Consider the following 12,584-nt stretch of genomic DNA (forward strand, 5'->3'; position numbering starts at 1 on the left):
TTACTGCCACCCCCACCCAGACCTAATGCCCATAGTTTACTCTTCGAACCGTATCCACTTCACCCACTGCAGCAGCCACTCTGCACCCATTGATGGAAGCCAATTTTCACAGGCACTGGGAATCAAATTAAATGGCACTTTGTCCTTCCTGGAGACACAGCCCCAGGCTTACAAGATCTCTGACTTGTAGCAACTGTGGTAGGTACCACGGCTCCTGGAACAGAGCCACCTTCAATAGTAACCATTTCAGCTGCCTGGTCCACATGCCACTTTATAAGTTGCTCTTAGCCAGCCTTACAGATGTATTCAGGGTTTGCTTCGCAAAATGTGCCTGTTGAGCTCTGTCGTATTTTAACTGAAGCATGGTTCACGGGCTCAGCGACCGCTAATGGACTAAAAAAGGAAGGTTCACCCAGGTGTTACTGTAAATAGGTGCTGAACGGCAACTGCCATAAATCAGGCAGAGCAGACAAGCAAATCCCCCAAATATAACAGATTCCCAAGATTCGCTCCCTGCATCTGGAACTGAAGCTTTGAGCACAAGGTGCGGCGAGGTTTTGTTGTGTTTTATATGAAAAGTACTTAAAATTTATTTTGCTTACCATCTGCTTGAGCCTACCCTGTGACAATCAGTTTGGTCTAGCAAAGATATGAAAGATGGCAAGGCATACCCCAAATCAGCAATACTAATTTCCCTAAAATCTCACACAAGCTGCCTTGGAAATAGGGTATCAGCCTAAACCAGAGACTCATTTAGAGCTGACTACAAGATTAATGACTTGTCCTGCACTGATTTCCTCCTATTAGCAATCAGTGGGTCTGCTCCATCTGTCATTTCCCTGGAAAGAAAATGTGTGTTTAATTTGCCAGTAACTCCTCACTCGGCTCTGTCAAGGGGGTGACCCACTTACATTTGGTGACGACGCCTTCCAAGTGAATGATATTGGGGTGGTCGAACTGTCCCATGATGCTGGCCTCACTCAGGAAGTCCCTCCTCTGTTTGTCTGTATAACCAGCTTTCAGCGTCTTGATAGCCACATAAATTTCTCTTTTGCCAGGCACTTTGAGACGCCCACTGCATACTTCACCAAATTCACCTTTGGGAGAGGCAAAGAATCAACTCTGAACCAGAAACATAGTCGAGGTGGAAAAAGAATTGCTCATAGCTACCCTTTGTTGAGTGCTTGTTCCATGCCCGGCCCTGCGCTGGTGTTTTCCTCAGATCAAGGAAATTTCACGTCCATAGCTATTTACATATACACATACACACAATCTGGTCCTATGCGTTTATATAATCCACACGTATATATTTAATACCCACAGTGACAACAGGCTTCTAGACACTCAGACACGTACCAACTCCGATGACTTTTTCGATCTTAATGCAGGATGCGTCGATTTCTTTGGCAAATTCTCGAACTGCTTGATTGGGATCTTCGTAGGTAAAGGGGTCCACGTAAGTTCTAACACCTAAGTGATAAACATGCAATAGGGTGACTGAACATTTCTCAGGAACCACTAGTAAACGGAAGTTGGGTCTAAAAGTATTTCGCACAGAAGAGGTTTTCTTAGCAGGAGAAGAGTACTTGGCGTAGACACAGGCAGAGGCTTGAATTCTTGCTCTGGGTTGCGTTAGGGAGTAAACGAAGAACTGCGAGCCACTTAAGAGGCCCCTAACCCTACTGAGTTCCAGGAATGTCTTCACACTGCAAGGATGAAATTTTAAAAACAAGCTACCCCACAGAGGAAAAGAGAGTCTCTATAAGGAAAGGTGGAATGTGGAGCGTGTTAGCTAAACAGTGTTGTCCCCGTCAGCTGCATCCTACACACCATCCCCAGCTATCTTATCTTCCCTTAGGGAAGATAACAGACACTTTCTCAAATGACCCTGTTACAGGGTGTCACCTTTTGCCCCATATCTGGACCAACAATTAATAAACAATGATTAAACCTGAGTTAAATGGACCAGAGGGATAATCGCTGCGAGTTGATTTTGAAGCAGGCGATAGATGAGTCCCAGGCTGGGCAACTGTCATCTGTTCCCTGTGGACAGATAACTTCAAGATAAAGGCTGCATCCCACTTGGATAAAAGATAGAGACCATCTATTTCTCATTTTTGAGGTCAAGGAGACCCCCAGAACTACACACTCGCAGAAAGCTTCCTCGGGGGGGGGGGGGGGTCAGAGAAAGGAGGGGCACCAGAAAATAGTACATCCTGTCAACTTCCCAGAGACCCTTGTGCTCAAATCCATCCTGAGGGCAGGGCCCTGAGTCAAGCCAAAGGCAGATGAAGCGAGATGAGATGATGGGCCAGAGGGAGTCTGGAGGAACTGCCCCCATAGAAGTGATTTAAACAACCTTCAGAGCACGTGTTGCTCTCTTCCTCTCTTGCTTTTTCTCTGCGTCTTTCTCTCTCCCTTTCCACTCCCTACCACCAGCCTGCCCCATGCCTGTATTTTCTCCACACTTCTCTTCTCTCCTAATAAACACTTATTTGTCTCACTGCCCTCAGTCTCTTTGCCAAATTCTTTCTCCAAAGGCACAAAGTTCTGCGGACTTACATCAAGGGGCTAGGGTTCAGCATTCTCACCCGAAAACAATTTGCAAATGCACAGTCTGTCTTGGATTGCCACTTTCCTTGTTTTAGAAAGAAGGCGCTGTAAGCACAGACAAGGAATTTCACGTGGAAGCTTCAACTGAAGAAAAGGTTGTAACTGAATTGTGAGTGGTTTGAATACCAGGAAGGGTGATTCGGCCACACCTCACAGTTCCTGGTAAACTGAATTCAGAATGTGAGCTCCGAGGTAGTCAGTCTGAGATGTCTGGGACAAGAGGCATTAGTAATTGCTGGGAACTTTCCACTGGCATTCACACCTTGCCTTTCCCTGCTAGAGTTCCTGAGGCTTGACGGGGGGCGGGAGCCAGGCCCCCCCCCCTCCCGTCCCCGAAAGGTGCAGGATACCGGCTAGCTTTTGAATTTGGACTTTGATTTTCCAAGGCTGTCTGTTTTGTCCTCATCTCAAAAAAAAAAAATACATCACTTTCCGTTTTAAAAAATATACACCACATACAGATGAGAAAGTGTGCTTTTTAAGAAAGGACACTTGAGATGAACAAATGGAAAACTATCAGACACTCCATGTCCCTTTGTCACTTTTTATGCTCTAGCCAAGACAATCTGCCTTAAGATAATTCTTCCTGCTCTTCTACCTCCTGTGCTAATTGTAGGGGAACTATTAGCCGCTTGTTGCTATTTAAATGCAAAACGAGCTAAAATTAAATACAATTTGAAATTCACTTCCTTATTCACACTAGCTACTTCTCAAGTTTTCAAGGTGCTTTACGCTACTGGCTGATGCATTGGATGGCGGTGCAGTAAAAGAACACTGCCATCATCTTAGGAAGTTCTAGGGGACGGTACTCCCGGAGAGTCATCAACCACTGTTCATTTGAGTCTTCTACTTTGCTCTAGTCATTCAGAGCCAATTCTCCGAATGTAATTTTTGCCCCCCCTTTGAAACATCAGAATAACTAAAATTCACTAACAAAATCTTGCCAATCCTGAATTCCACAGCACATACTCTGTGATGTGTTCAATTCCTTATTCTATTTGTCTCCAAATATTTTACTTTATAATATGGGAACAATTGCTACCTGTTAAATCTCGCCACCCGGCTACATAAATGAGCCAGCTAGACCAGTGCCTTTTCAGGGTGGAGGATAAAAGAAAAGAAAAGAAACATCTAAGGAAATTCCCCAACCTCCTCCACCTTTAAATAACACCAGTCACCTATTTTAGTTTGTTACTTTGAAGCACATTATTTAGATAATTCCATGAAAGGAATATAATCTTAACAGCTACAGGTATATTAGTTAGACATTTATAAACGGAAAACATGAGACATGCGCTAAATATAAAATCCAATATATAAAATATAAAATCAAAAATCCAATATAAAAAATTAACCCAATTTTCTGTACCTTGATTCAAATGTTTCTCTTCATCTGCTTCTTGCTTTGCTTTACTGTATTTACTTCGTCTATTAAAAGGTTAAAGAAAAAAAAGCAAGATTTTAAAAACATGTAAGCCACAATATTTCAAAAGCTCTAAGCCACAATTCTTTGCTACCAGAGAAATATATTATGCACATTTCACAGATAAGAAAACTGAGGTTTACGTGAGGTAAATAACTTCTCACCGTGGTATTAAGCAATGGTTTTAAAGACAGAATCCAGAGTCTCTGCTCTTAACCACAATACTAACCTGAGGTGACAAAGCAAATATTTTATAATAGAATTAGAATTTATTATATTTTTATAATATTGAAGAGAACTATAGAACTAGATAGATTTATTATGAGTTTACTGGATAATTTCCCCATATATATATTCTGAATTAAAATAAGTTTTCCTGGGTGCCTTCTGCATACATCAAAGGCAATAAGTACATGATAAGTAATAGTAAGCCCTGTTGCTTTCACCACAACCACTACCACACAAAAATTCATTATCATATTATATGATATTCTTAAAGCAATAATTCTGTGGTTATTGGTTTCAGCTGCTGCATACAAATTCCTAAATTATTAATGACAATTTAAAAGGTAGATATCTGCTATTTAGTAGATAACATTCCTTAAGAGTTTGTGGGAAAAAAAAACTTGCAAGAGTAACGATAAATTTCTATTTGTAGCCTAATTGTTTTTTCCAAAAAATGGTATATGGTCTTCTGGTTGGCCTTTTGCCCTCAGTGGCCTATAGGCATGAGATTCGGCTTGGTTATAAAAATCTTAGGCAAAAGAAATCTTTCAAATCAGAGCTATAGCTTCCGGCCTATGCCACAGCCACAGCAATTCAGGATCTGAGCTCCATCTGGGACCTACACCACAACCTGCAAAAGGCAGCACCAGATCCTTAACCTCTGAGCAAGGCCAGGGATCGAACCCGAATCCTCATGGATACTAATCAGGTTGTTATCGGGCTGAGCCACAACGGGAACTCCAAGAAATCTTGAATATATACAAAGCTTGAATCAGTAGTCTTGATATGTTTATATATACACACACACTCTTCATGTGTATGTATGTAGATACATTTATTAAATAAATTGGAACATCAATTCAGTTGATCTTAGAGCTCTCTCTTATTCACCAAGACCATATGAGTGAATAAAATGTGCACATTTGTGTTTCTGTCAAAAATGTCAGGTTTACATTGCCATTTAGAATCATCTTGCAATATTTTTTTTTTAATTTTTTTTTATTTTCCCACTGTACAGCAAGGAGGTCAGGTTATCCTTACATGTATACATCTTGCAATATTCTTAGAGCCTTAAAGACAAGGTAAGTCTCTTACATAAGAGGAAACTGAGGCTCTGTGATGACAGAAGACTGCCTGATGGCCACAGTGGGTCCCAGCAGGGTGGTCTGTCAGAACCTGGTACCCCGAACCCCTGTGCTTTGAAAAAGTGGAGACGGATGTCCCCCCTGAAGGACAGGATGATGGGGAGGGAGGAGAAGGGTGCGCACCGTGCCACCAAGGTGACGTGTGCCAGCTCCTCACCCACATTCCTCTCCTAACTGCCAGCAGTCCGGGAGCCAGCTCCGCAATCAGACCCTGGGAGCCTACAGATGTTCCTCGGTGTGTCTGATTCCCTTGCGAGTGATTATACCTTGCGCTCTCCCACTGCATTTAACTTTTCAAAGTGCTCTCCTCACACATATTATCTCCTCCTCTCACTGTTTGCAAAGCAGGAACCAGCTTAGTCAACAGAGACCTCAGTTACTAGAATTCACTTCAAAGTGCGTGCGTGCAATTCAGTCCCAAGTAAGAGCTGGCGTTTTTCCTTCCCCTTGAACTTTTCAAAGCGCCTTCACGTCACAGCTTCTCAACAACCGTATGAAAGCAATCGGGCAGACAGACACATGCTCAGTCCCACTGGACAGAGAAAGAAATGGAGGCAGGGGGTAAGTGCTTCTCCCATGACCCTCTTAGAAAGTATAGGAAGCGTGTGTCTGCCCCGTGCAGCTCACAACCTCACGTGCCTCTCACAGCAGAGATGAAGTTATATGATGATATCTAGTGAAATTATAAATGACAGCACAGTTTATATTTATTGATTTATTTTTGTCTTTTGTCTCTTTGGGGCCACACCTGTGGCATATGGAGGTTCCCAGACTAGGGGTCTAATCGGAGCTACAGCTGCCAGCCTCTGCCACAGCTACAGCAATGCCAGATCCTTAATCCACTGAGTGAGGCCAGGGATCGAACCCGCAACCTCATGGTTGCTAGTTGGATTCGTTTCCACTGCACCAGGATGGGAACTCCACATTTTATATTAATAAATCTGCTTCGACTGGATTCCACTTGCTCTCCAAATCCATTTCTTCATCAAAGAAACTAAACAGGTCTAAACACCCTGGACCAAACGCTTGTATGAAAGATCTAGTTCCCTCCCAAATACCGCCCCCCACCCCCCCCTTAAAGGAAATACAAGAGTGTTAGGTCAGGGACTATGAAAACAGCACTTTATGTCAGGGAAACGCGTGGCTAGGTCCCAAGGGTGTGATAGGGTCTTGCCAGCCCGAGAGATTGTATCTTATCAGAGCTCCTAAAAGCATTATCTAAAATTACAAGTCTATCTTTTAAACCACTTTAGATCTTGACTACTGATGTGAATTCTTTCCTTTAAAGAAGAAAGAAAAAAAAATGCATAGAGAGGAGCAGTTTTTGTATGAACTTAAATTGCCGGTGAGTTCGTCAAAAACTGGTAGATACCAAAAGACAGAAGTGGCCTCAAAGGGCCTGGAGTGCCCTTATCCGTTTCACATCAGCGCATTTATTAAACATGTGCCAAGCCAGAGGAAAGGCAAAATGGCAGGGGTCATTAATTACACGGCTGACACGCCCATCCCCTGTCTCAGACTTCTCAAAGTAGAAGGAGGAAGTAAATTAGAGGAGAAGGTGTATTTCTAAAGAAACATTTTTCCTTGGACTGTAGCTGGGAGGAGAAGACCCCGGTAGAGTCCAGAGAAATGCTGACAAAGAAGCACAAGGATTACTGGGCAGAGGCTAATTGCAGCCTATTAGCTACTTAATAATACCTTGAAAACGAAAAAGGCCCGAGTCCGGCTCTACCTTTGTCACCTGACAACCCTTCCCCCTTTGACTCAGGGTAGGACAATATGTCCCTTATTGTCCAGCAGAGAGAAAGTCATGGAAGCTGATTATTGGGTCAGGAAACCACACAGCCTAAAAAAGAGTGTTAAGTCTAAAATGACATCCGAGGCAGATCACCTGAATGACAGGAGGAAGGCTTTGTGGGAGATTTTCTAATTGTCGAGACGTGGGCAAGCTGATTAAAAAAAGGAAAGGAGGGGAGTGGTTTGTGAGTGAATGCTCCAGAAGGAAATACAGAACTTTTCAACTGCAGGAGTTGGAGCAAAGAACCTCCACTGCAGGGGAAACTTTGAAAGCTTGTGACTTAAGCCCAAGGAGGCAGGATCAGGGTATTAACAGACAATGCTGAGGCTCAGCAGGAGCCCCCAGTGCCCTCCCAGAACCTTGACTTGCCCATAAAACAAACAAAATAGCGGAGAGAAGCATGGCAGGGGCCCGGCATAAACCCCACTTTTATGAAACCACTGACTTCCCTGATCAAGCGGATGGATGTGATGGATGCACTTCACTGTTCCAAAACTAATTAGCAAAAGGTAAGTACTTTATTCAGCTAAAGTGTGGATTAAAGAAGATAAAGCAATATATTAAGAAGCACAGCTCCAGGAGGACCCTTTCCAGCATTTAACGGCAGCATCCATGAAGATTCATCGAAGCCATCCTTCTTTTTCCCCTTCCTTAAGCTGTCGCTGTACTCGCACCAAATGATGGCTACACACTCCTCACGAGCAACCTTTTGAAATGGGTGGAACTGAACCGTACAATTGCACACAAGTTGTTTAGAAATGTTCCTGCGGCACCATCTGCCCCCTGATTGTATGAATTTACATGGCTTCATCAGAGCCAATTTAGGCTACCATTTAAGTGTATTCATTCTTATGTGATCATAATATTCCAATTAGGACCCCAGGGAAGATAGATATACACTGAATGGTAACCATTTTCCGCATTATGGGAACAGCTTCAGCTCCAAAGTGGAAAATCTTAACCTTCAAAAGAAGACAAACCAACTTGCAAAGTCTGACTTTATAGCATGTGTGACATTGCACATTAAATCAGGGGTCACAAATGGTACCAACATAACGGATGAGACTCTTGAAATTTTGGTTCGTTACAACGGTCAACATTAACTCTTGACATAGGTTAATTTTTTTTTTTTTTTCCAGTTCAAAAGACATTAAAATGATCTATGCCAGTAGAGAAAGTCAGGAAAGAAGGACTCCTGTCCTGATCAGGCAACTAATTAGCTGTGGGACCTTCGTATAGTTAACTGTTCGATCTTTTCTCCAGGCTTTAAGTACCTAACATGTAAGATGCCAGTAGCTTTCTAACCTGAGCCATCTGTGCACCTCCTTCACATATTCTGCCATAGCCATTTCACTTTTTTCTTAAAATCAATTCCCTCCTTTCTCTTTCATTCAAGGAAAAGGGATAGTCTATAACCCTAACATAAATGGAAAACCAGCAGCGTCGGCAATCAACAGAAGGCCAGTATAAAAGCCACCTATGGTTGGTTATCAGGCAACACTTGTCTCTGATCACCCAACTGTCCTTTAGCAAAGAGAGATTCATCTCACGTTCTAGACTTCTTAAAAGTATTTCTCACTCATAATGAACAATAAAATACGGAGTTCCCATCGTGGCGCAGTGGTTGGCGAATCCAACTAGGAACCATGAGGTTGCGGGTTCGATCCCTGCCCTTCCTCAGTGGGTTAATGATCTGGCGTTGCCGTGAGCTGTGGTGTAGGTCGCAGACGCGGCTCGGATCCTGCGTTGCTGTGGCTCTGGCGTAGGCCGGTGGCTACAGCTCCGATTCGACCCCTAGCCTGGGAACCTCCACATGCCGCGGGAGCGGCCCAAGAAATGGCAAAAAGACAAAAAAAAAAAAAAAAAAAAAAGACAAAATAAAATAAAATAAAATACTATCTGGGGAAGATCCGTAAGCTTAAAGCAACCTGAATTAAGACTATACCGGATGCATCTGGAGGTAAACTGATGAAATCATTAATATAAAAGTAACGGGGGGGGGCTGCTGTCAAAGGAATGTAACACCATCCATCATGGGTATCATTAGTCCTAAGGTTGTGACCTTCTCGTTGCATTTTATGATGTCACTGTTAACAGTCCTTTCAAAAATCACTGTTAAAAGCAATCATGTGGTTACACAGGGAGGATCCCAATTGTTTACCTACAGGAGTTTAAGAAAATGGCATCATGTTCCCAAGAGAATGTGCATATGGAGTCTGGGAGATTTCTAGGGACAACATCACAGAAATATAAGGAGGGCTGCACCTAAACAACGCAGATGGCAGGTACAATTATGCGCTCTGAAAAGCCGACAGAATCCTTAAATTATAACTTAAGTGACAAGTAATGAGGAAGACACTAATCACAGATGCTCAGAAAAATGTAAGTTAATTTCCTCAATGTAATGTGGGTGGTATAAACATATGCGGTATCTAAGTCAAGGTGTTCCGTATGCCAGTTTAAGTATATAATGAAATGTGTAAACTTAGAAGTTTGATTCTTGCCCTGAGGAACCGCCCCCCCCCCCAATGTTTACACTTTCAAGTTGGCCAAAATAAAAGAGTGGAATTTCTTATTGGGAAAATTAGAGATAATTCTGATTTGCCTAATGCTCAGGCTTCTCTGTATAAAGTAAATATAAGGAAACAAAGAAAACAACTGGTACTAAAAAAAAAAAAATTCTATGTGTATGTAATGGATGCTCAGTAGGGACCTGCTGTATAGCACAGGGACCAATACCCAATATTCTGTAATAACCTAATGGGAAAATAATCTGAAGAAGAACGGATGTGTGTATATGTACAACTGAATCACTATGTTGTACTGCAGAAATTATCACAATATTGTAAATCAATGAAACTTTCAAAAATGAAAAAGAAAATCTAGCAAGATACTAGCTGTGAGCTTGAAGCCATTTCCTTGTTCTTAAATGACAAATTAGCACCACACAGATTTTTCTTGGAGGTAATCGGAAGGGCTGAAACTTTCCTCTGTGTGTGGCTCTCTGTGCATCTACCTCTTAAAAAAAAAATCTGACATCGTCAGCAGTGTGGGAACTCACCCTATAAGGGGTCTGTGTCTGGCACCCTGCATTCTGCTGTCAGCTATCCTTGGCTCTGAGAGAGAAAAAGCAGCTGCATCATTTTCTGGGCTAACGTGTTTCATCCATTGCTTTCCTAGATGCTGGCTGCAGCCTGGCAAGGTGATGGCAGGGGTACCATTTACCATCTTTCATTTGTGCTCTCACTAAATGCATGGACCGGACTTTTGTCTGCACTCCCTGTTTCCTCTCTCCTCACCTGTTTCTGTCCCATTTAAGCACCCGCAGTGCACACGGCCTGCACACGGAGAAGAATCAGCTGAGTGTGCATCGGCCGCGGCAAAGCCTGTCAGCTACCTGGCTCCAGGCAGCCTTTCCATGACAGCTTTATGTCCGACACTAAAGAAGAATCAATAGGAGGCCAAGAGGTTGACATTTCATTTTCTAAAAAGTGATCCATTGAGGACCAATCACCAAGCAGTGTTTATCAGCCTTGGGTAGTGACATTTTTTTTTTTTAAATGGGGGAGAAGGGACAGGAATCATCGCTGGGTAACTTGACAGGCTCAATTCTCTAAGGTGGGGACTCATAATTGGAAATCCGATCAATCCTGCCTTAAATAATAAAGTGATCAATAAAAGCAGAAAGGAAATTAAGTCATCAAGCTTATGAGGTTATTTTCTATAGCTACAGCTTTTAATAAACTTGTCTACCTGCATTACATTTTCATGTGCTTCTCTTTTTTTTGGTCAAAGAACAACATCTGAAAAAAAAAATAACGAGGTGGCTTATTTTTAATTACTTCTATCCCACTACTGTATTTAGGTCAACTTAAAATGCAAAAAACAAACAAGCAAAAGGTAGAGCTAAAGGAAAGCCAGACTGCAAGGAGAGAATGCTTCCAACCATATCTTGGTTGAGGATCATGATGAGACCCATTTTCTGTAAACAAGGTTCTCTCTTATGGTCCCCAGCATCCTCGGGTGCGGGATCTCAGTTAAATCTTTTTTTTGAGGTGAAGGTAATCATAATTTTGTTTTCTATTTTTAGACTGCTAAACATCTTGGTTTTCTAATGACCAAAGTTGGTTTATATATACGGTAAAAATTTCAAATGCAGAAATACGTGATAATGAAAAACAAAAGCCCATGTAATTTCTATATACGCTTCACCCGCTCAATCCTCCCCACTTTCAGATGGATGTTGACTAATACCGGTAGTTCTATGGGTTTGAGCCTGGTGTGTGTACAGACATAAAGTCAAATGGCAACGAACAAGAAAGAGGTCCATTTTAATCGACTTCTCAAATCAAAAGGAAGGCAAGGACTCTGGGAGTCACCGATTCTGCCCAGGGTAAGCTGAAGTTTCTGAAGCCTGAGGTATATTGTTATGCAGGATGCAGTGGGCATATCTAGATGCATGTCTGTATGTGTGTGTTACACCAAGAGAGGTGAGTGTTTGTAGTGGATTTAACTTCTTCAGGATGAAATTCACTGCTCTAATCAAACAGACTTGGCACCAAAAAGAACTAACAGGATGACAAATATGGGTGCCTACACGCTCTAAGGAGTTGTTCTTCACTGTGTGGGCAAAGTCCTGACTAATGTCTATGCCAGGACATTTTGGAGAGTGAGCGGAGAGACACGACATTAATAAATACAGGGGACAAGTGAAACCATCCAGGCAAACTAATAGATGGTCCTCACCCTTAGAATGTACCACAGAGTAAGAGAAAATCATGGTCATTTGCCCAAGCCAGTGGAAAGAGCCAGAGGCCACGTTGTGACATCGGCCAGATCACCCATGGGAGGGGTGGAGAGAGACAGGGCCACAGACAGTGGCCCAAGAGCCAGGCATGGCGTCTGGGGGTCTAGGCATATCCGTACCACAAAAACAATATAATGACCCTGGACAAGTCCTACCCCTATCTGAGTATCAATTTCCTCTTCCATGACATGCAAATATCTATATTTAAAAGGATCACTTCAACATCCCCAATTTCTGCTTTTTTCTTAAAAGCCTGGATACCATATGATATCACCTATATGTGGAATCTAAAATATAACACGAACCGATCTACAAAACAGAAATGGGCTTGTGGTTGTCAAAGGGGAGGAGGGTTGGATCAGGAGTTTGGGGTTACAGATGCAAATGCATAAACAACAAGGTTCTCTGGTATAACATAGGGAACGATATTCAGTATCCTGTGATAAACCATAACAGAAAAGAATAATATAAAAAGGATATACACACACATTTTATGTGTGTGTGTGTACCCAAATACCTTCGCTGTAGAGCAGAAATCAACACACTGTAAATCAACTATACTTCAATTAAAAA

At 42.4% G+C, this 12,584-nt stretch overlaps 1 protein-coding gene across 4 annotated transcripts in view; it reads right to left on the bottom strand.

Moving 5' to 3' along the window:
- The window catches only part of EPHA4 (EPH receptor A4), a 151,075-nt gene that overhangs the window by 22,007 nt on the left and 116,484 nt on the right, over nt 1–12,584 (bottom strand). For all 4 annotated transcript variants that reach the window (XM_084998069.1, XM_084998067.1, XM_084998068.1 and 1 more), the window contains 3 exon segments: nt 3,983–4,041; nt 1,357–1,470; nt 912–1,097 (listed from right to left, as the gene is read on the bottom strand). In XM_084998069.1, coding sequence (XP_084854195.1) covers nt 912–1,097; nt 1,357–1,470; nt 3,983–4,041 — 359 coding nt within the window.

The sequence above is a fragment of the Sus scrofa genome, chromosome 15 (assembly GCF_054392235.1).
Source record: "Sus scrofa isolate SSC_HxYL_T2T_F1_AM1 chromosome 15, Sscrofa_HxYL_maternal_Yorkshire_Landrace_v2.0, whole genome shotgun sequence".
Lineage (NCBI taxonomy): Eukaryota > Metazoa > Chordata > Mammalia > Artiodactyla > Suidae > Sus > Sus scrofa.